The following is a 23,814-nucleotide window of genomic DNA, read 5'->3' on the forward strand; positions in this document are numbered from 1 at the left end:
AGAGTTTTTGAGGTAACTGGGATTTTTTTTTTTTTTTTTTTTTTTTTTGCCACACTGCACGGCACGCGGGATGTTAGTTCCCTGACCAGGGAGTGAACCCGCTCCCCTTGCAGTGGAAGTGTGGAGTCTTAACCACTGGATTGCTGGGGGGAAGTCCACGGACATTCTTATTTTATAGAACCGGCATATCAAACCTGCAACGACTTTTGATATAGTTGCTGAGGATGAGGCTCAATTAATTGGGATAAAAACCGTGAATCAATTAAAAATAGATATTAAGTAAATAACAGTAGCGGTGCTGTCCACCTAAGACCAGAATTAGGGAGGAGGCACGCATGTGACTGGAGTTTGGAAATATTCTACTTCACGCCCTTATTGCATTTTTCAGGAATTTCCAAATAACACTGATGGCCAGGGTCACCTTGGCAGGTCATTCTGTGTTGGGATTTGTTGTGAGGGTGGAGTGGAACCACAGGATTTGGGTAACCGTTCCAGGAAGGTATAATGAGAGTATCTCAAAGACCAATTCATACACTTGCCGAATGAGCCAGATTATACTCTGCTAAGTATGCTGAACATGGGAGAAAAGATTTAGGTGTCAGTGTTCAGGCACGAGTCTTAGTCTAATAGGATTAAAACATTTTACTGTACATACGGCATTGATTTTCTTAATTTAAACAATCCAGGGAAAATCCTTCTTCCCTTTCATTCCTAGCAAGAGAATGTTCAGCTGGAGTCTCAAGGGTTTAAAACAGAACAGGGGTTTAGATTATGTTCTCATCTTCCTCTTTTACCAGTTATATGCCTTGAAGCCACCCAAAGGAATTCTAAAAGAGAGATGGACGGAAGGTCCTGGCTGTGAATTGCAGTTTTGCAGCCTCTCATGACTGGGCACCAAATCCTGCCCAACAGAGGCTGAGGCCGCACTGGGTGGACAGGAGCACACCTCTTCTGCTCAACTGACCTTTGTATACGTTGTTTCCTTCTTGCATCGTATGAAGGAAAACACTCGGTGACATGTGCCAGCCCTCACCTTCGTCCTGTGAAAGCAGAATAATACTCTTGTTAACTACAGGCAGAGTTTACCTGTCGTGATCGGACAGTAAGAGGCACGTACATCGTGGTTGCTGTGGCTACAGAAAAGCACGTAGACTCTTTTCTGGTTTGTGCGGTGAAGGTCCAGCCCCTCGTCTGCCCACCTGGGCAGTTTCCCTGCTGACCAGTCTGAGCAGGGAGTGCTGTGTCCACCGACCAGGGCGGGGATGGTCTGGAGACCTGGCTCTACCTTCAGGCTCCCTGGGGTACCCCACCCCGAGTTTGGTCCTGTCCTCTGATGCTCTGCTCCTTCCTTGCTCTGAAAGCTGATGCCCACCCACGTCCTGCCACCTCCTTCGCCATGTTCCCGTGACCCGGGTTTGCTGCTGCTCTCCGTCTGTGTTCTGCTCCGCCACTTGTCAGGTGGTGGTTTGCAGGAGCACCCGGGCTGCTCCTTTTGTGGCTTGCCTGTCCCCTCCCTGAGCCAGGAAGCCAGTCCTGAGCCCCAGCCTGAGCTGGAGGTCCTGCCAGCCTCCCTTCCCCGGGCCCCCGCTGCAGAGAGAGCCCGGCCACGCCACCCTTGGTCCCGGCTGCCCCATGTGCAGCCAGATCGGAGCTGCAGGGACACCGGCCACTGCAGCTGGAGGGTCTGCCCCGACCCCCAGCAGAAGTCGCCCTACACCACCAGGGCTGTTCCGCGTCGTGAAGAGCCATACCTCGCAAAGCCCCATCCGACGTTTCTGGGCAATAATGTTTGTACTGTATTAAGAGTCTGGTACCCGACGACCAAAATCCTGCTTATTGTCACCCCACAAAGGGCAAAAGGAAGGATGCTGGTCTACAGCACGTCTATGGGGAGTTTCCCAAAGCAATCAAAGTGCTCTCTGTACAGCTTGAAGGAGGAGCCACAATAAGATGGTGAGCATCTCTGGTGACTCTGGGCACAGGACGTGCCCTCGTTTCTGGGACCCCATGCGCCACGGGCCGTGGTCCGGCAGTGCTCGTGTACTGGATCCCCGCCTACGTCTCCTCCCCTACTCCACGTGGCAGTCGGGAAGACACGTGAAACGAGCTCACGAGAGCGATGGGAGCTCCCAGGAGGAGGTCAGGGTGGCGGGAGGACTCTGACTCCTGCGGGGTTGGGGTGACACGGGGGACCTGCCTGAACCACAGCTCACGGAACACGCAGGGGCTAACACAGCCTCCTCGCGAGGCCACCTGCCTTGCAGAAGCGGGGGGAGAACCCGGACCCAGAACTCCTGGGGGCTCCACGCCTGTGGCGCAACTGACCCACCTTCCAGGACCCACAGGAAATCAAAGCTCACGGGGGAAGGAGCCCCACTCACTCACACAGCCCGGGACACCCAGGCCTTCGGGAAGAATCAGCCCGAGAAGCACGGAGAAGACCAGTGCTGGGAAAAGCCATGTCCTTGGATGAAACGTGATTCGTGGACAGAAAGGGGCATCTAAAATAGCTAATGAATACTCTCAGAGATATTCCTCATCTCTCTCCCTGCCTGGGTATCACCAGGCATTCACGGATCTTTTGGTTTTTTTTTTTTTTTTTTTTTTTTTTTTTGCGGTACGCGGGCCTCTCACTGTTGCAGCCTCTCCCGTTGCGGAGCACAGGCTCCGGACGCGCAGGCTCAGCGGCCATGGCTCATGGGCCCAGCCGCTCCGCGGCATGGGGGATCTTCCCGGACCGGGGCACGAACCCGCGTCCCCTGCATCGGCAGGCGGACTCTCAACCACTGCGCCACCAGGGAAGCCCGATCTTTTATATTTTTTAGTCAGTGCGTTGCTGACGGACGTGCTGCTTCTCTTTTGGTTTTAGATACTCAGATCGTCCTGTATTTGGCCTCTGGGAGCCCCTACAGGTGGTGAGTGTGCGCCTTCATGGGTAGAGGTGGGGCGGGGGGAGGGAAAGCAAGGGGAGCATCATGGAAGTGCTTTCAGCAGAGGGACCAGTCCGTGTGAGTCTGAGCTGGAAGGCCACGTTGCCTTTGGTAACTGGAAGTTAGTAGGGCAGGGGCGTACGGAACAGGGCCAGCAGACAGACAGAGACACAGAGACAGAGACACAGAGAGGGGACGGGCTTTGGAAGGCCCATGAGCCGTGTTCCTCAGAGAGTGTGAACTTGGTCTGAGAGCAGGGCAGCCACCTGGGGGTCCCCGCAGGAGCCTGGCATGAATGGATCTGCCTGTCGGGTCATGACTCTGGCTGGAGCACGGGCACAGGCCGGAGGGGGTCAGGGTGCCCACCTATCTTTGACCAGAATTCATTGTCCCATCTTCTTCTGTGGAAAATTCTTCTTAGGTCTGAGGCAAATATCCCCTCCTCTGTGAAGCTGTCCTGGATTGTCCCAGGTCAAAAAGACGCTCCCCTTGCTCAGCAGGATCTGCTCCTCCTTCCTGGCGCCTGTTTCTCTGTGCATATTATGGGCTGTTTGTGTTCCTGTCTTAGCTGCTCTCTTGGGCTGTGGGCCCCCATGGAGGAGGATTCCGTCTTGCTGACGTTTTGTACCCCATATGGAACCAGCATCAGGCCTGTTCTCTAGGTGTTTAACGCATGCAAGTAAAAATAAGATTTATAGGTCTATTTGTACAGCTTTATTTCTATAATAAATATCAAGTTCTCAAGGGGAGTAAAACACTGTTAAGACCAGTTTTGGAAACATCTGATCCTGATTGCACAGAATGACAGTGGACGTTAGCGGTTCCCACGACTTTCCACGTGGTAATGACATAACTGGCCGTCACAGGAGACACCTTTTAACCAGAGAGAAAGCACGATGGAACACGTCTGCTTTCCTTTTCAGAGATACTTCTTCCTTTGGTCAATAGTTCATTGGACATATCCTTTCCTTTGGTTGCTGTTTTAAACACTTAATATCTTTCTCATTTTGACAATTATTGGGAGAGAGAAATTCCATGAGGAGGTTTTACCCTCTCAACTCCAAAGTCACTTTTTTTTCCTGAATCTTTCACCGTGAAGGGGTCATACAAGTACAGTTGCACCTGTCAATGGTGCCTGCCTTGAACAACATCCCTTTCTGATGGAAGCTTCTCGGGCACAACTCCCAGCTCAGCCGAGTGGCTGGAGAGTGTTCTAACCAGAGAGACGCGCCTCTCCTGGAGCAGCCTGACCCCGAGGAGCTGGACTGGGCAGCCACATTGGCTCCCTCTGCACTGGCGGGGGCACACAGATGACAGGCAGGCAGGGGACTCTGCCTGCAGGTGGTCCCAGCCACCATACGGCCTTCTTCAGAGAAGGGGGTGGACAGAGGAGCTGGTCCCAGTGGACCTGGGTCCTGCGACTCCTGGCTCCAGCCCACGCCGGCCAGGTCCTGAGCCCTCCACGCGCCCTGGCTCCATCTCACTGTCTGCTGACCTGAGTGCGCTGGTGTTGCCACCCAGTAGGCCCAGTGAGTCCCAATAAGAGACAGCGTTTTAGACATGTCCAGCCTTTGCATTCGTTCAGAAATGTTGTAAATATCACTGAAACTGACAATTTTTAGTAAGTTACCATCTATTGTGTGACATGGGTCCTTAAACAGCACAATTTTTTTCCTTAATCATCATCAATGAGATAGCTATACAGAGAAAAATGCAGAGGATTCCAAAAGATTTTTCATTGTCAAATATCCTATCCTAGGTATTTGTCTTGGTGAAGTTAGGAGAGCAGACGGAGGTAAACAGTGTGCCTGGCCACGCCCCTCCCCAAATGTTAACCGTTAGGATGATTTCTAGCCTGGCTTAAAGAGGGACTCAGATGAACAGAAGCCCTCTTGAAATTTTCTACTAGCCAACGGGTGCATCTGAGGTGGTCTGTGGGTGGAGGGACGGTCGGCACTTCACATTAGTGGGTAAGTGTCAAAATTCAAGTAGTGTCACAACTGTTCCCATTTTTTTTTTTTTTTTTTAATTTTTTCGGCCACACCATGCGGCATGCGGGATCTTAGTTCCCCGACCAGGGCTCGAACCGTGTTCCCTGCAGTGGAAGCGCTGAGACTTAACCACTGGAAAGTCCCTGTTCCGTTTTTTTTTTGCGGTACGCGGGCCTCTCACTGCTGTGGCCTCTCCCGTTGCGGAGCACAGGCTCCGGACGCGCAGGCTCAGTGGCCATGGCTCACGGGCCCAGCCGCTCTGTGGCATGTGGGATCTTCCCAGACCGGGACACGAACCCGCATCCCGTGCATCGGCAGGCGGACTCTCGACCACTGCGCCACCAGGGAAGCCCCTTGTTCCGTTTTTTAAATGGGGGTATGTGTTTCAGCATATACCTATTAACATACAAGTCCAAAAGTCCAACTGATCGCTTGTGCCTTTCAGATTATCTGATGGTTCCCTTAGGGTCTCTGTCCTGGGGTAGGAGTGAGGCTGCTGTGACTGGGAAGAGGCTGATTACTTCCCACTGAGCTGAGAGTGAAATTATAATCCGGTTTTAGATCCAGAAGTGAAAAAATCAGCCCAGAAGCTATCATCATTAAAAACTGCCTTTAAAAATAAACATGTATGAAAATAATGTGATATCTCATGAAATTTGACTTGTAAAAATACTTCATCATCTCATAACTGTTTTCAAGCTTGCATTTAGAATGTCATTTGCCTTTTCTGCTCTCACATTCCATTGAGACTAGGGAATCAGTTACTCAACCTTTTTGGCCTTCCCACATGAAAGATGTACGGCAGATCCGACAAAACCTACAATTTGAAGTCTAAAAATGTATAGCAATGTCCTCAATACATCTGTCCCAATTTTCTCTGTGGATATCTAGGTTTAATTTTTGTCAGAAGGACCTTCCTGGCTATTACTGTGGAATATACTACTTTCTCCCTCAGGCCATCCAGACCACCAGCTTGTCTCCTTCCCCAGCCCACTCACCACCACCCAGGCTCGGCGCCCACCTCTGTAGGCCTCACAGGCCCCCTTTGCTGGGGGAGCCACTCTTAACCTCTGTCCACCTGGCTGACCTCCTTGCCCTTTAAGAAGACTTAGCTCAAGCTAACACTCAGCCTTCTCGTAGCTTAACTGACATGCTCCTGCTTAGAATCCTTACCTGTATCTTGACTTCACATCTCCACAGGATGTGACAATTAACAGTTACTGGAAATAATGTATCTTAAGAAACTATTATATATATATGCATAAAGAAATTTCTGGAAGGGTATATACACCAACATGTTAATGACATTAACTTTGGGTCATGGGTGCAAGGGCAACTTCTATTTATTTTTCTCTTTCTGCTAATCAGTGATTCTTTCCCCCTCTCCGTTGAACACGTACTGCTTGAGTGACGTTATATAATCCTTGATATGCTAATGAGATGAGCCTTGGCAGGGTAGGGCCAGGCCAGCAAAGGAATCCCGGGATCCTCCCGTCTTTAGCGCTTACTTCTCCTGGAAGGAAATCTCTATGACCTTTCCAGAAAGTCACAGTTTAGGAGATCAGGGTCCAGAGAACACAGTCCACCTGAATCAGTCTGGTTCTGGTCCGGGCGACACCCAGCTGGTGCGGTGGGACAGCTGTAGCAACTGAAGCCCGAGGCGGTCCCCATGTAAGTGGGTTCTCCACCTGCCTGTTGTCTTTGCATGTACCTCGCTGTGTCCTTCAGAGCTGAGCAGTGTCACACCAGTTTCAAACTTGCTTCCTGTTATACTGAGAGGACAGAGGCCATTTGAATACAACGGGCTCCCCTTCTCCACACTCTTCTCACTTCTTCAATGCCTGTGTTTCTCCCGGCTTCTCCTCGACTGCTTTTTGCTGCACAGAAACCTTGTCTTACTCTATTCGGCATCACCTCCTGATAATTTTAAGCTCTCCCAGGCCAGGGGCACTTTTCCCTTGGTCCCGGCACATTTACAGTTCTTCCCCATCTTAAAGTCCTCTCTCAACTAAAGTCATCATTTTGCAACTTCTTGAAGGAGGTGTGTCCACCAGCTGCCCACATGTCTCAGCCAGAGTCCCCTGCCTGCCTGTCACCTGCCGCCCTTGCTCCACTTTCCTGAAATAGTCCCAGTGATGTGCTCGTCACCACGCTTCCTTTCTCAAGCTTCCTCCTTGACTTTTCTGCGGCATTTGACACCAGTGGTCCCTTCTCTTTAAAGAGTCTCCTGACTCTGCCTCCATCGTATTCTTAGTTTTCACTTCTCATGGTGAATGGACTGAGGGGAACAGAAGGGAAATGTTCCTTTCCTCCTTCTAGAAATTCACCCAGGTGGAAAATTAAATAGGAGAATCATCGTGCTGAATTTCTCCCTGCGCCAGGCTGTTTCCGTCTCCCTGGTTGGTTTCACCTCTTCCCCCTGCCCTCATAGGTGGATGTAATCCAGATCCTCCAACATATACCCACACTGATTTTCCTAAAACCCACCCATCCTCCCGCCTTCACTAGGGTTTCCTGCACAGGGGCAATTCCTGCAACTACACCATGTCTTGACCCCGCCTGAGTTCATGCTGAACCTCCAGCTGATTGTCGGACATCTACCTGGATGTCCCACCATCGAGGTTCTGAAGCCAGTTCCTGCTGCTCAAGATGCTTGGAAGCCACCTCAACTCCTGGTCTCCGTCTCCACCTCAAACACCCAGTCCACCAGGCTGGTTATCCTTTGCCATATCTCCTGCATCTTTTCCATGTTTTTCCATCTACCACTTCCACCCTAGGGTCCTCACCTGAGTACCTCCTCATTCCTTCAGAAATAAATACTGCACAGCTCCTGAGTTTCAAGCGTTGCTAGCAGTGCTGATCAGAGTTACGCTGGGGTCCGGGCACTCTGGCTGCTGCGGGAAGAAGAGATTGCACGCACAGGGCAGGAGGCGTGGCAGCGGCCGGGAGATTTTGTTCCCCTGAGATGACGAGATGTGCGTACACTCCTGTAGCTCTCCTGAGATACCACCCGCTCCGGGAAGCCTCTACCTTGTCCAACGCTTATAGAGCCTCACTCTCTTCTGAGTCCGCAGTGCTTCTCTTGGCCCTTCCCTTAAACAACCCAATATGCCCTTTCCGTATGCAGTGGTTTTTGAGCTTTGTAGAGGGAAGAATCCTTTGAAAACACAAAGAAAACCCATACACCTTCTTCCCAGGAGAATGCATCTCGCATAATTCCGTACAATTTCAGGGTGTGTATCCATAGGGTCTGTGTTCCCTGGGTTAAGAGCCCCTGCCTCTACAGCCCAGAAGACTCTCACTTCCTTATATCCCCTCTCTTACTGCACTTCAGTGGACACAGAAGATGCTCGGTATGTATATTTCCATAATGAAATCCTTGTTCCTGACAGCAGCCTCTGGAGATCCATGACACTCACTTTTCCATCTGCGTGAAGTAGTGCAAAATTTGGTTTGAAATACTCTCAAATTACATAAGAACGTGGTTGGCTCCACGGTTCAATGTGGAGCACCTCCTTGGGCCAAGGGGCACTGTGGACAGAGCGGCTGGGGGGCACTGCAGACAAACAATAGCTTTTCAAGCTAATCGTGCTGCAAGGTCCAAGGATCTTTCCAGAAGAAGTGAGCACCACGTCAGGTCATTTTATGGCTGGAGGAAACTTACAGAAGACTCCTTAGTATTTGCGTGAGCATGTGTCATGGGCAGGACAAAACCACTGAAAGTAGCTCCAAATGGTTGAACATACGGAACATTGAAAAACAAGAAAGAGAAAAGAATCGTAGGGATGGATTACAGAGTGCTCTTTTTCTGTATTTTTGTTTCTAAAGCCAACATGAGGTCCAGAGTGAGGCAAATAAAATTATGTTGGTATTGAAAGCATATTTGCAGAGATTGCTACTGGTCTGCAGAAAATGTCCTTCTGCTACCAGCATCTCCTCTATCAAAGCCCTCGTTTAAGGGGATCTCCTTATTTGCAATCCTCAATACTTTTAGAGATGGATTTAAAACAAAAGATTTCAAAGAAAGACATTTGTTTCCCTTACTGTTGAATTTTGAGAATTCTTTATATATTCTAGATACAAATTATTTGTCAGATATATAATTTGAAAATACTTTCTCCTAGTCTAGCTTGTCTTTTCAGCTTTTTCACCGGGTCTTCTCTTTGTCCATCTTCTCTCTGCAGAAGTCTCTGCCAGGCCCCTCAAGGGATCACTCATTGCCTGCTGCAGCCTTTCCGGGTTCCACACACTGCATAGCTATCCTGGCCTCCTGTCATCCATGCTCTGAAGTTGTCCTCTGGTTCTGTGGCTTGGAGATTGCCTGGAATACTGCCCCCGCCCAGCCTTAAGATCCACTCACCCTCCAGGCCCCTCCCAACAGCTACTCCCTGGATATTTATGCTCCTTTGCAAATGCATCCCAGTTCAGCTCCCCCTCTACCCAGTTCAGCTCCCCCTCTACCCAGTTCAGCTCCCCCACCTCTGTCCAGTGCTACTTCTCTCCCTCCCTCCCTTGCAGGTGATGTTCCCAAAAAACCACCTGCATGTTCTCCATCTCAGTGTTTCCAGGGAACCCATAGACCACCTATTGCCCTACTGTTCTGCCTGCACCCGTAAAATTCTAATTTGTTCCAGAAAAAAAAAAAAAAACCCAAAAGACAGCTCACTTGATACAGTTAATTTTTAAAACCCTCCTCCACCTGGCAAGATAATTTTGAAGCAGTGCCTAAGAAAAGGGACAACTGGAAGAATTTCAATTTTATTCTAAGCATCTCTTCCTCTAAATATGCATGAGTGAGTTTGACACTTGCAAATTAAAATTCACTGTTAGTGAAGCTTGTTCCATAAAAATCTGAAACTATCTGCTACACAATCTGGTCTCTGTTGAGTGATAGTGTTTTATTAACTAGCTATTAAATAGTCACTTAATGATGAATGGTTTTGGACAAAAAAGCAAAGTTTGAGTACATCAGCATTTATGAAGTAGTTGCAAATGATGGGGAAAATCCTTCAGAATTACTTACAAATGAATTTATATGAAAAGTACAGGTCTACACAGTGACAATGTGGTTATTAAAATGTGAAATGTTAATCTCTACGAAAGCTTGATGCAATTAAATGATGTTGGTATGTTTCTTATAGATCAGATTACCTTTTCCATTGACTTTTAAAGTCTTATTCTAAAATCATTCCTAAAGAATCAGGAAGCATTCCTGAGACCAGCTATTCAAATCCTTGTGTGGAAATTAGTATTTTGACCTGTAGAAAAAGACGTCTATTATTCATCCTGGTTGGAGGGTAAGGCAGGAAACAGAGGAAACGAGTTTTGTTTAACTTGCTATCTGACTCACCCCTAACCCTAACCCTAACCACAACAGCAGAGCTGTATGGTTATTCTTTGAGTATTTTTATAACACTTGGTCATCTCTCAGTTGCCAGCCCCATATATATAGTCAGAAAACTTGGGAAAGACCTCATATAAAAGCATCTGAATATTTCAACTAATCTCCATAAAGGGAAAATAGACCCTTTTTAAAATATCACAAAGGTAACAAGGTTGAAAGCTTTGTGAGTCCATGAGACAGAACAAATAGCTGGTCCCTTGGGTGGGGTTCCCTGGAAACACTGAGACAGAGAACGTGCAGGTGGTTTTTTGGGAACATCACCTGCAAGGGAGGGAGGGAGAGAAGTAGCACTGGACAGAAGGGGAGCTGAACTGGGTAGAGGGGGAGCTGAACTGGGTAGAGGGGGAGCTGAACTGGGTAGAGGGGGAGCTGAACTGGGCAGAGGGGGAGCTGAGCTGGACAGAGGGGGAGCTGAACTGGGTAGAGGGGGAGCTGAACTGGGCAGAGGGGGAGCTGAGCTGGGCAGAGGGGGAGCTGAGCTGGGCAGAGGGGGAGCTGAAGAGCTGCCCGGGGCTGAGGGCTGGGTCTCTGCGCCCTCACACGAGTATCTTTTTTTTTCTTCCCCAAGATGATGCTATTTCTTCATTGCATTTCATTTCATTTATTTATTTATTCATTTATTTTTGGCCGCACCGTGCAGGCCTGCGGGATCTCAGTTCCCCAACCAGGGGTTGAACCCGTGCCCCCTGCAGTAGAAGCGCAGACTCTTAACCACTGGACCGCCAGGGAAGTCCCTAATGTGACTGTCCTTGAAGGCCCGTGCCCTGTGGCGGCGGCTCACTTCACTTGAAGCGCCCCCCTAGACCCTGAACAGTTCCTGGGGAGGGACTAAGTGTGAGGGGTCAGCACCGCATCCTGGGTAGCTGGGGATTGAGCCCCTTGGTCCTGAAGGGGGCATCAGAGGGGCCCCATTCAGCATCTACTACAGTGGAGTGGGCTGCTCTCAAAATGAGTGGGGAGGGGTCTCTCTTCTTTTGTCCGCACAGCAAAACAATGGAACACAGTTAGAGAGGGCAGGACAGCAGGGGCAGGTGCTTGATTTCCGCATATCACCTTGCAGGTGTGACCACTGGAAAGGGACCCTCGCCTGCAGTGTCGGCCTCAATCAAGCCAAAGGATTTTAAACAAGAGGTTGGCTTTTATCACTTGCATTTTCGTGGACTTTGGGTATTGACATCTTATATTCACCATCACCCCCTCTCCCTTGCTCACAACTTCTGCCTCCTTGGTCCTTGACTACATAGCCCGTCCAATCTCCCTCTCACTGTGATGCACCAGAAGTCCCAGATGTATCTACCAGACCCCAGTGAGTTGCTTCTCCCACAGAGAAATCTGTGAGTCTGTGCGTCAGTGGGCATCCTCAGAACATGAGGGTCACGGCCACGGCTGCCCGAGCTAGAGCTGGGCCTCTGCTTCTGGACAGTCACAGAGGGACACAACCTTTCGGGATCCACTCCGATTCAGATCAGGGTTTTGGTCAGCTGTGAAGCAGTATCTGTCTGGGCCGGCCGCTACAGTGAACATATTCACGTTTTCAGATGACGTTAGCTTTCAGACTGAATTCCATTTCCCAAAGAAGGAGTTTATACAGAGAGAGAACCACCACCCTGGCAGTGGTCTCTCCACATGTTTGAGGGCGAAAACCCCTCCGATCGCACCCAGGACAGCAGCACCCCCCTGCCCGCCCACCACCCAGCAACCCCATTGCACAGGGCATGCCCGGCCCGCAGTGACTCTGAACTCTGCTTTCCTTTGGGTAGTAAGAAACAAGTCCTGTTAAAACAGGTCCAAGATGTCGACGTGAAGTGATAAATTGAAATGAACACACTTTGGTGAAAGCAGACACAATTATTTTGACTTTGTAGTGGTCACTTAGTTTGCCAAGAACTGTTCCTTATCTCTACCCTTGAGAAAAGATGAGTGGAATCATTTATCTTGAAGAATGAAAATTCAGAGCTATCACATTTGTGAATAATGTAAAGTATCTGAGTTGCTGAAACCACTCCTCATCCTAATAGGTATTTATGAGTCATAGAAAAGATGGCAACTGTTGACCAACATGAAAAGCAAAAACTGAAGATGTGGTACATATATACAATGGAATATTACTCAGTTATAAAAAGGAACAAAATTGGGTCATTTGTAGAGATGTGGATGGACCCAGAGGTTGTCATACAGAGTGAAGTAAGTCAGAAAGAGAAAAACAAGTATCGTATATTAACGCACAAATGTGGAATCTAGAAAAACGGTACAGACGAACTGGTTTGCAGGGCCGAAACAGAGACACAGATGCAGAGGACAAACGTACGGACACCAAGGGTGGAAAGTGGCGGGGCGGTGGTGGTGGGACGAATTGGGAGACTGGGATTGACATATATACACGAATATGTATAAAATAAATAACAAATAAGAAAATAAAAGTGTCAGCTTTCATAAAAAAAAGAAAAAAAAGGAAAACAGCTGGTAGATAGCATGGTTCCCAAGGAAACGAGTGACTATAGTCTCAACAAATTTGAGGTTATTCCACGGATTTAAAGCAAAAAAGCAAAAAAATCCCCAATTTCTCAAATTCCAAATACGTTACCTTAATTTTTTCCTTTGTTTCTTTCTTTTCCTTTCCTTTTTTGCCTTTTTTGGGTTTCTCTTCCTCTTTCTTCTTTTTGGTTTTTTCCTCCTCTTCTTGGCTTGCAATAATATCCTCGATAACCTGGTAAAAAACAAAATCATCGTGGCTTTTTCATAGAGTTGGATCGAGATGAGGACTCTTTTTCCCGTCTGGAAGGAAGTATTTGTGCAGTGTCCCTGCTCTGGGCCCACAGACCCAGCCCTCCTAGCAGCATTGGTCTCCCTCCTGCCATCTGCCTTTGGTTGGATTCATCAGTGGAGGCAGCAGTGGGATCTTGGAGGGCAGATATATAGAGAGGGTGGACATTTCTGAACCCATTCCCTGTGGGTTCAGAGCTGCTCTGGCTCCCAGGGGTTCCACGAACACCAGGAAAGGTCTCGGCTCCGCCAGCATCTCAGCCGCAGCCCAAGCACCAGGCCCACACACACCTCTTCCCCAAATCCCAGCCAAGAACTCCTGCTTGGACTCCATATATGATCATGCATCTCTCCTCAGAGTTGGTGTCTTTCACCCGTGATTTAATTTGTATTTCCTACGAAAATCCATTTGTTCTCCTAAAATTTAAAATATTGGTTAAAAAATACCTGGTTCACATAGGATTAGCATCACCGGAGAATTAGTGGAAGTCTGTAAAAAGCTATATAATTCCATTCAATACAGCAGGTATTTACTGAGCTCTCTCCCACTGTGAATTCTGGGAGGTAGGATGGTGACCGTGATGGGACACATAGCCTGTTCGACCCTCGGGCTCTGCTCATCACTGGTCATGTGACTGAGACAAGCAGGATAACCTCTCTGAGCCTCAGTTTCCTCAGCTTTAGAATGAAGTCAACACTTCCATCCACGGCACTAATGATCGCCAGGCATGGCTCTAAGAGCGTCACAAAGACGAGCTCAGTCACTGCCAAGCACAGCCCACGAGTGGAAGCTGTTATCGACCTGTTTTATCAATGAGGGAAATGGGGCACAGAGCGTTCAGTCACACGGTCAACACACACAGCTAGCAAGTGGCTTGAGCCAGGATTCAAACAGGTGCTAACCAGGATGACCTGCATAATGCAGAAAGTAAAGAGGCAAGATGCTGAACGATATCTCTAAATTTCTCCTTCATTGTGAAATGCATCTAGTGAAACAAAAAAATGATACTTGACGGTTACGGTTTCAGGATACATACACACAGAGTCAAAGTGTAAGAAATGTAAGGGAATGATAAACACCAAATTCAGTCCAGTGGTTACTTTTGGAGAGCAAGGTATGCACTTAAAAAATAGGGCTAATATCATTTCACCCCTAGTGTGTTGTACTAAACCATCCTCCTGGGATCAAGCCTGCTTTGATTATGCCTTACTGTGATTTACTAAAATGCTGAAGTTTATTTTCTAGTATTGTAGTTTTGAATTTATAGCTATGTTGTTTTTAGGAGCTTACTTCATACCTTTAAAAGTGTTCAAAACAGCTTTATCATGAACAAAGCAGACTATTCAGGCACCATCTGGACTTAAAAAAATAAAACCTATAGTCATGTGTCTAACTCCACACCATCCTGAGGCTCACCCATCCCCTAGGCTCTAATGAAGATTTTGCAGGGGCGGGGGGCGCTCAGCGAGGGGGAGTTGAGGTGACGTATATGTTGTGCACATTATTTGGTAATAAAAAGGGTGTCCTTAGATAGGATTAAAAGTCCCTTGTTATCAGAATAACAATGTTTTCCTTGGGGATCAAGCTCACCTCCACTCATAGAACCAAACTGTGGCTGCCAGGACTTTTATGCTCTGGTGCACTTATGGAAAATCGAAATGTTTTGGTTCTCGGAAGTTTGGAAACGTTCAGAAACTTGAATATATATATATATATATATATATATATATATATATATGCATCTGAAAAGAGGATAAAATCCTTATTTGTGAAGCATAAAATTCAGTGTATCGATTGCATCAATAGCATTGTTTGTTCCCTCTAGATCTTTACCCAGTTTACTACTTTGAATAGATAAAACATTTACACCATCCACACTTCAGAAGTTACGAAAGAGCATGCAGTGAAATGTTTACTCCCCATTCGTAACTTATTTGACCGTTCTCCTACCAATGGAAATTAAGGTTATTTCCAATCTTTTGCTATTTCCCACAAAGCTGCCATGAATCAACGCATGCAAATGTCATTTTGCAAGTGTGCGAGCATACGTGCAGGATCATTCCCACGAGGAGAAACGCTGGATCACGTGCACATACAGGTATAATACCATCAAACGGCCTCCACCGGGTTCTGCTGATTTACTTCTGCCAGCGATGCCGGCAACTACGCACTTCCCCACATGCTCACCGACACGGCGCTTATGTTTGCCAGCTGAATGGGTGAAAAATGGCATGTTGTTGTATTTGTTTTGGGGGTTTTTTTTTTAGGTGTCAATATGGAATTTATTTTGCTCGTGCTTTTCAACTATAGCAAAACCTCCCAAAATTAGAGGTGCACTTTAGTGCCTATTAAGTCAGCCATCACGTTTTTGGTAAACTAAGGGGACTAAAGGTCATATCTGGCCTGCTACCTGTTTTATTTTTCTTTTTGAAGACACATGTATAACTTTATTGAAGCATATTTTACATTTTCTACATTTACCCATTTCACGTGTACAATTCAATCATTATTTAGTAAATTTATCAAGTTGTGTAACCATCACCATAAATCATCTTTAGCACATTTCCATCACCCCACTACTATGATCCCCTCATGTCCATTCATTGTTAATCTGTCTTCCCTCTCCTGCCCTTCTCCCCAGGCTCTAATCAACTTTCAGCTTCCACAGATTTACTCTTTGTGGACATTTCATATAAACAGAATTGTATACTATGTGGTCTCTCATGTCTGGCTTCTTTCACTGTGCATCATGCTTTTGAGGTTCCCCCAAGTTATAGCATGTATAAATCATTTGTTCCTTTTTCATGGCTGAATAATATTCCATTGCATGGATATACCACATTCCACCCACCCATTCACCAACGGATGGATATTTAGGTTGTTTCAAAATTCTGGCTATTATGAGTAATGCTCCTATAAGTATTCACATACAATTTTTTTTTTCATGGACATATGTTTTCATTTCTCTTGGATAAAGTCCTAAGAGTGGAAGTGCTGAGTCATTCGGTAAATTTGTATTTAACTTTTAAAAAATTGACCAACTGGTTTTCCAAAGTGGCTGCACCAGTTTACATCCCCACCAGCCATGTAGGGGGATTGCCTCTTCTCTACATCCTCAACATTTGTTATTGTCTTTTTTAATTACAGCCATCCTAGTGGTTGTGAAATGGTACCTTATTATAGTTTTAATTTTCATCTTCCTAATGACTAACAGTGTTGAGCTTCCTTCCATGTGCCTATTAGCTATTCATATATATTCATTTGTGAATTGTCTATTCGAGTCTTTTGCTCATTTTTTGATTGGATTGTTTGTCTTATTATTGAAACGTAAGAGTTCTTTGTACATTCTGGATACAAATCCTTTATCAAGTATAAGTTTTCAAATATCTTCTCCCAGTCTGTTCTTGTATTTGCATTTTCTTAATGGCATCTTTTGAAGCCCCAAAGTTTTAAATTTTGATGAGGTTTAATCTATCAATTTTGTCTGTCAGTGTAGCTTTAATTTACATTTCTCTTATACGTGTGAGGTTGATTGTCTTTTCATATGTTGAACATCTTTTATTATGTTTCAAATCCATTTAGATTTTCATTTCTGAGAACTGTTCATATCCTTTGGCTTTAAAAATATTGGGTTATTGAGTTTTTTCTTATAGAGCTGCAGGAGCTCTTTATATATTAGAAAACTGATCTCTTATCTGTGATACTCATTACAAATAATTCTTGCAGTGTGTCATCTGTCATTTGACTTTACTTGGGGTCGGTTTTGCCATGCAGGTTAAAAATTTTTTTTAATGTAGTTTAATTTATGTTTTTTTTCTTCTATGTCTCCTGGGTTGTGCGACAGAGGTAAAAAGGTCTTTCCCACTCTGAGGTTATGACATATTTCTTTGTTGGCTGCTTCTGGTTCTTTTGTGTTTTTGTTTTGTTTGACATTTAAATCTTTGATCCATTTGGAATCATTCTGGGCTAAAGTATCAAGAGATAGAGATTAATTTTCTTCTTTTCCAGTTGACAACCTGGTTATTATAATACCATTCATTAAATGGTCTTTTTTCTTTTCCTTCTGCAAGAAAGATGAGATGCTTCTTTATTATATATTAAATTTCCATGTGTATTTGGATATATTTCTTGATTTTCTTTTCTTTTTCATTTAGTCATGTGCCTGTATCAATGGGCTCTTTAAAACATGTTTTAGGGCTTCCCTGGTGGCAACATGTTTTAATACCTGGCAGGGCTGGTTCCTCCTCATTACCTTTCGTTCTCAGAATTTTACTAGTTATTCCTGGTTATTTACTTTCTACCTAAACTTTAGAATCAAATTAGTCACCCTCTGCATGCCCTGACTCTCCACTCCAACAAAATGCTATTGGTACTTTTATTTGGATCGCACTACATGTATAGATGATGTTTGGGAGTGTGGAAGTATTTATAACATTGAGTATTCCTACCTAAGAACACAATATGCTTTTCCATCTGCTCATTTTCATTCTTCAGAATGTTTTAAGCTTTTCTTCCCAGAGAACACACATTTATTATCAAATGTATTCCTGGATATTTTATCTTCGTGTCATTGCTGCCATTGTAAACGGACTCTTTTTTTTTTTTTTTTTGCGGTACACGGGCCTCTCACTGTTGTGGCCTCTCCCGTTGCAGAGCACAGGCTCAGCGGCCATGGCTCACGGGCCCAGCCGCTCCGTGGCATGTGGGATCTTCCCAGACCGGGGCACGAACCCGTGTCCCCTGCATCGGCAGGCGGACTCTCAACCACTGCGCCACCAGGGAAGCCCTAAATGGACTCTTTTAATATATTTTCCATGTAGCTGCTGTTTGAACTTCGAAAAGCTTTCTCTTTCTGCATATTAATTTTGTAACTCCCCGTCTTACTTCTCATATTGTTTAAGGCGTTTTTCAGTTTATTCTCTTTGCTTTTCTAAGTACAGAACATATCTGCAAAAAGTGACCATTTCCCCTCTTCCATTCCAATTCTCTATCTCTACATTCTTCCTCTTGTGTAGCAGTGTTTAATAGATCCTGTGGGTCAGTGGCGATAATGGCCATCCTTGTATTTTCATGACACCAGTGGAAATGTTTCTTGTGAATTTCATTAAGCATGATATTAACTTTTGAACTAAGAAATATTTTGTCATGTTGAAGAGGTATCCCTATATTCCATTTTTTGTTTTATTTTTTAATATCAAGAAAGGGAGTTGAATTTGTAAAATGCCCTTTCAGCATCCACAGTGATGAGCTTATGGTTTTCCCTTTTGGATCTCTTTATATGATGCAATGTATTCACAGAACATCCAAAACACAGCAGTGCTTGCGTTCGGGAGTAAACACCACTTGACTGTAGTGTTTCGCTAATATTTCACTTTGAATTTTTGCATTTATGCTCATAAGGAAGACTGAGCTGGGGTTCTACTTGGATTCCATCTTTTGGGGGGCTTGGCATCAATGTGATTATGCTCACTTCAGAAAAAGTATTTGCACCGTTTTGTTTTTACAAATATAAATTTGACTGTTTACGTGTATGTTATAGTGATTATGTTTGGTCTACCTCTTCTGCCTCTTCCCCTCCCCTCCCACCTTCTCCTCTTCCTTTCTTCCTCTCCCTCCTGCTCCCTCTCCTCCATTAGTAACAATTGCTAAGACTTTCTGAATGAGTTCAGGGTGCCAAGCTCTGTTCTGAGTACCTTACGTGTATCATCTCATCTAATTATTGCTTCGGCCCAGGGAGGCAGGTGTTTTTACCATCTCCATCCGCAGACAAGAAAACTGAGACGCAGCGGGGGAGTCGCTTGCCTAAGGCTGCAGACCTAGTGGAACTCGGATTCTTCACCACAATGCTGTCCTGACTCTTCAGTCATCTGCCTTTTAAAATCATGCTGCTTTGTGGCTCCCTTTGTTTGATTTTAGTGTACGTATTAACCAGACGTCTTCTGTTTTCTTTTGCTTTTAGTTTGACTGGACATTAACTCTACTTCTGAGAGTTTCTGATGGACAATTTAGACATTCCACCAACATTCTTAATCCTATAATTGTTACCTTTAAAAACTAACATGAAACATGTCTGGCTGCTTGTCATGGGCTTTCAAGACACAACTTGTGCCGGATGATTTAGCTGGAGGGACAAGACCTAAACATGTAAAAAAGTGAAATAACATCACATCAAAATGACAGTCACTCAAGGGAGGGCTCGAACTGCCAACAAGAGGGTGGTTATTAAGTGGTCACACAGTTCAGGGGAGAGACAGGAGGGTGGAGAGAAGGCTTTGGGAGCTGATGTTGGCTTTTGACAGGGAGTTGGGAGAAGAGCTCTTCGCCTTGATCCTGAGGGCTCAGGCGGGGAAGCAGAGGAAGCCAGGGATGCTGACTGTGGCGTCAGTAGTGCTGACAAAACCTCATCTAGAGCATGGTTTTTACTGCTGCTTAGTTAGTGTTTCACGTTACTTAACTAATTCCCTAGTAACAAACATCAGCCTGTTTCTTCTCTGTCAATGCTGTGAACAGTGCAGACAAGAACAGCTGTTTCAGTCACCTATGGCAAGTATCAGCAAACCACATCACATGGGCCAAATCTGGCCTGCTGCCCATGTTTGTAGATAAAGCTTTATTGGAACACAGCCATGCCCATTCATTTACATATTGTCTCTGCTTTCATGTTATAATAGCAGAGTTGAGTAGTTGCAGCAGAGACTGTATGTTCCACAAATATTTACTATTTTGCTGCTAATAGAAAAAGTTTGTTGTTGCCCATCTATGGCAACTTGTTTCTATTTTTTCCTTAGTATAAATTCCTTGAAGAGCATTTATGGGTTAAAGGGTATACACAGTAAGTATTTTTATATTTACTTGGCCCATGGCCCTCAAAAAATGTCATGCTAATTTATGTATCCAGCCACAATGTGCGAGAGTGACTTTTTTCCACATGCTCACCAACTCCAATTATTATCACAAGTTAGAAGTTTTAGCAATCCTATAGGTGAAAAGAGATACAGTAATATTATATTTAAATTTCTTTCCTAGTGAGTTAAAAATTTTTTTAATTACTTTAATATTTTTTGCCTTTTCTACTGAGGTGTTCAGATTTTTCTTATTACTAAGAACTCTACATATGAAAGATACCTAACGTCAGCTACATTGCTAATATTTTCTCCATTTTATCATATGATTTTAATTTCATAATTTGATTTATACCAAGTAAGGCAAGTTCCCTTGACTACAGTTCTTTTTCATAAACTTTTTGGTTATTGTCACGCATTCATTCTTCTCTATAAACTTGAGAATAATTTTGTCAATAAAAAATTGTTTTGCTTTTATTGGAATTGCACTAACTGCATAAACAATGGAAAGATAATGTGTATTTTATTGAATCCTTCTATCCAGAGAAACAAACCATCAGTCTATTTATTCATGTCTTCTTTCATTTTCTTCAGTGAATTTTGTCTGCATAACTCTGTACAACTCTGCATAATATGTCAATATAATTTTTTGATAAGTTTGTGTTTTCTAGGAATATCATCACATAATCTGAAAACAATAATAAAATCGCCACTTTTTAAATATCTGTAACTTCTTTTCTTTTTCTTATGTTATTGCATTTGTTAGAACTTCCAGAGAGTATTAACTAATAGTGCTGATAGCAATTATTCTTTTCTTGAGTTTCACTTTTAATGGTCATGCTTCTAAACGTTTCACTGTTGAGTAATGCAAATCTTCTCTTGGTTTCTATGATAAATACTCTGAGGTTAAGAAGAGTGTTCCTATTTCTGGTCTATTAAGGCATTTCTAAAAGCAGCTTTGGGTGTCAACCATCAAATGCCACTAGAGCATCTACAGAGATGGTCCAAGGGTGTTTCTCTTGAAGAGCATTAATATGGCAAAGAGCTGAGTCTTGACAGGCAAGCAGGAGCTAAGCAGAGGAGGAAGGGCAGAAGGCATCCTGGAGTGAGGGGAGAGCATGAGATGCACGAAGGCACTAAAGGGGCGTGAGCGGCAAGGAGGACGGGCAAGTGGACCGCTGGAGTTGACGGTGTGAAGATGGGGTGACGGGGACAGGAAATGATACTGGGAGGCAGGCAGGGACCAGAACATAAAGGGTTCCTGGAATCGAGCTGCTCATCACTGACTAAGAAGATGAGACTCCTGTGTTGTCACATCACTTTCAAAGACAGGAGAAAGCATGGATTCATCTAAAAAATTTTGTAAGCACCTTAGCTGACAAACAACCAAAGTACTTCCAGGTAAACATCTGTAGGGAAATAACCAAGACCTAATAACACTGCAAAAGTCATTATCTCTAAAGTTTAAAGAAATGCGATTATGATATATTTACATTTTATTTCTCACGCATACTTGTACCTGTTGTCGTGTCTTGTTGGAAAAAATAATAGCTGAACCTCCTTCTTCTTCTTTAGGGTAGTCGGGAAATGTGCCCGTTAAGTTCCTGAGGAGGAAAAAAGGCAGAATGAACATCCATGGGCACAGCCCTCTCTGCTGCATTCCCCACTAGCTGGCTCTGGTCAGGTTCACTGAAATGAGTGATACTTATTAGGAGAGGGGCTCCCTGCCAGTTGCTGGCCAGACATCCGGTCTCTAAGAAGCAGAAGGACCTGGTGACATTCAGGAACAGGTTTCCTTCCTCAAGGCAGTTGTGACTGTGAGACAGACACACCTCTCTTTGAAGCAGATTGTAATTTTCTGCCTTTTTTTTTTCTCTTTTTAATCACTGAGATACTCTGTGCTTGTGTTAAAAATGAAAAGACAGAAGCACAAACTATTTCTTCCTGTTTGAAATTTAGGATAAACACAGGATTTTGACATAAAACAGAAGCATGGCATTGTTCGAATTACAGATTTAGGACTAGTGCATGAAATACGCATGCATGCTTTAGATTTTAGCGAGTCTAAGGCCCCGTATGTTAAGAGTTCCAAATAGTAATATTTTTCTGTAACCATATAGTTTCTAGGTTTTAAAATGCAGACTTTGAAATTTAATGTTGAGGGATTTCAGAAGGGAAATGAAGTTAATTTTTCCAAGAGAAACTGACTTGGATACGAGTGTTATATTTATTCCATATATAGAAAGAAAAAACGAGCAAGTTAGTTCCATTAATCCACAGAAGAACAGAATCTGAGGGTTAGAGGAGATGCCCATGCTCCAGATGACTCTGTAACAGCGGTTCTCAAACTTCTGGCCTTAGTTGCTCTTGACACCCCTGATAATTTTTGATGATCCCCAAAAACTTTTGTTTATGTGAGTTCTAGCTATAGATATTTACTGTATTAAACATTAAACCTGACATATTTCTAAAATATGCATTTTCATTAAAAAATAACAATAATAAGCCCGTTATGTGTTCACATAAACAAAATTTTTAATGAAGAATGTATTTCCCAGAACAAAAAAATTAGTGAGAACAGCGTTACTGTTCTGGCTTAATGGAAGCTAGCAGGATGCTTGTATCTGCTCCTGTATTCAATCTGTTACAATATGTTGTTTTGGTTGAAGTATAGAAAGATAATCTGGCCTCACACGGCTGTGTAATTGGAAAAGAGAGGAGAGGTTTTTTTTTTTTTGCGGTACGCGGGCCTCTCACTGTTGTGGCCTCTCCCGTTGCGGAGCACAGGCTCCGGACGCGCAGGCTCAGCGGCCTTGGCTCACGGGCCCAGCCGCTCCGCGGCACGTGGGATCCTCCCGGACCGGGGCACGAAGCCGGGTCCCCTGCATCGGCAGGCAGACTTTCAACCACTGCGCCACCAGGGAAGCCCGAGAGGAGAATTTTAATAGCCTTTTAGATAGCTGCGAATATTCTGCTTTGATTCTACACCACAACTCGACAAGTGGTGGCTTCCTAAAGGCTGGTGGTGATGTGGAATCTGAAATCATATCAAGAACTTTCCCTTCCCTGTGTCACATCAAAACCCATGTGCCTCTGCACTGAATAGGTCTTTCACCCCAAAATGACTTTGTAACATGATTTTGTAACATCTTGGTCATTTCAAAACGAATGATTCATTGACTTATGTGGATCTTCCCAATGCTTACACATTTCACCGTACCAAAAATCACATCCATTAATAACGCCACCAATCTCATACTCCAAAGCTAAGTAACGAGAAGCTCTCAGACTCACAGAGGTGACTACAAGATTTCCAAAATTGTAATTCTCGCTAGAAAGCTTGAATTTTATTATTAGCAACAAATGCCCTCAGTTGTTTTCCTTCAGGCTCACTTGGTTCATTTTTGAGAAAATGTTGCCCCAAACCTGAGTCTGAAAAATGAGGTTCCAGAAGAAGTGTCTGGTTCAGTCTGAAGCTAGACAGATGGCAGGGGTCCATCCTGAGCGGCCCTCATACTTTGGTGGCTGCAGCAGAAGGCAGCCACCTCACCTCCAGGTTCCTCACGTACAACTTTGAAAAGCTATGTACTTAAGGGTTGAGTCTTACAATTATTGTTTACGGTGTCCTCAAGGATATTGTTAAAGGAACTTTTTAAAAAGGCAGGTGCATGACAGTGAAAACTGCGATGAGTGTGAATTGGGTCTGAATTGGGGCCACTGCCTTGGGTAGAGGTCGGCAGCCAGCACCTCCCTAACCGTCCCCACCGCAGGGCGTTGGCCCCATCCCTTTCATAGACTGCTTCTCAGACATCTTAGGACAGTTACATCACTGTCTGGACAAAAATCTCTTAGGTCTCTTGAAACTCTCCTATGGGTTCATTCA

General features: G+C 44.8%; 1 protein-coding gene across 1 annotated transcript in view; it reads right to left on the minus strand.

Moving 5' to 3' along the window:
* DRC11 (dynein regulatory complex subunit 11) overlaps nt 1-23,814 on the minus strand; it is a 165,834-nt gene that overhangs the window by 80,421 nt on the left and 61,599 nt on the right. The window contains exons 7-9 of the mRNA XM_024752809.1: nt 21,451-21,535; nt 12,910-13,032; nt 965-1,040 (exon numbers count right to left, since the gene is read on the minus strand). Coding sequence (XP_024608577.1) covers nt 965-1,040; nt 12,910-13,032; nt 21,451-21,535 — 284 coding nt within the window. The remainder of the gene's footprint in view (nt 1-964; nt 1,041-12,909; nt 13,033-21,450; nt 21,536-23,814) is intronic.

The sequence above is a fragment of the Neophocaena asiaeorientalis genome, unplaced genomic scaffold, assembly GCF_003031525.2.
Source record: "Neophocaena asiaeorientalis asiaeorientalis breed wild unplaced genomic scaffold, Neophocaena_asiaeorientalis_V1.1 scaffold294, whole genome shotgun sequence".
In the NCBI taxonomy this organism is placed as follows: Eukaryota; Metazoa; Chordata; class Mammalia; order Artiodactyla; family Phocoenidae; genus Neophocaena; species Neophocaena asiaeorientalis.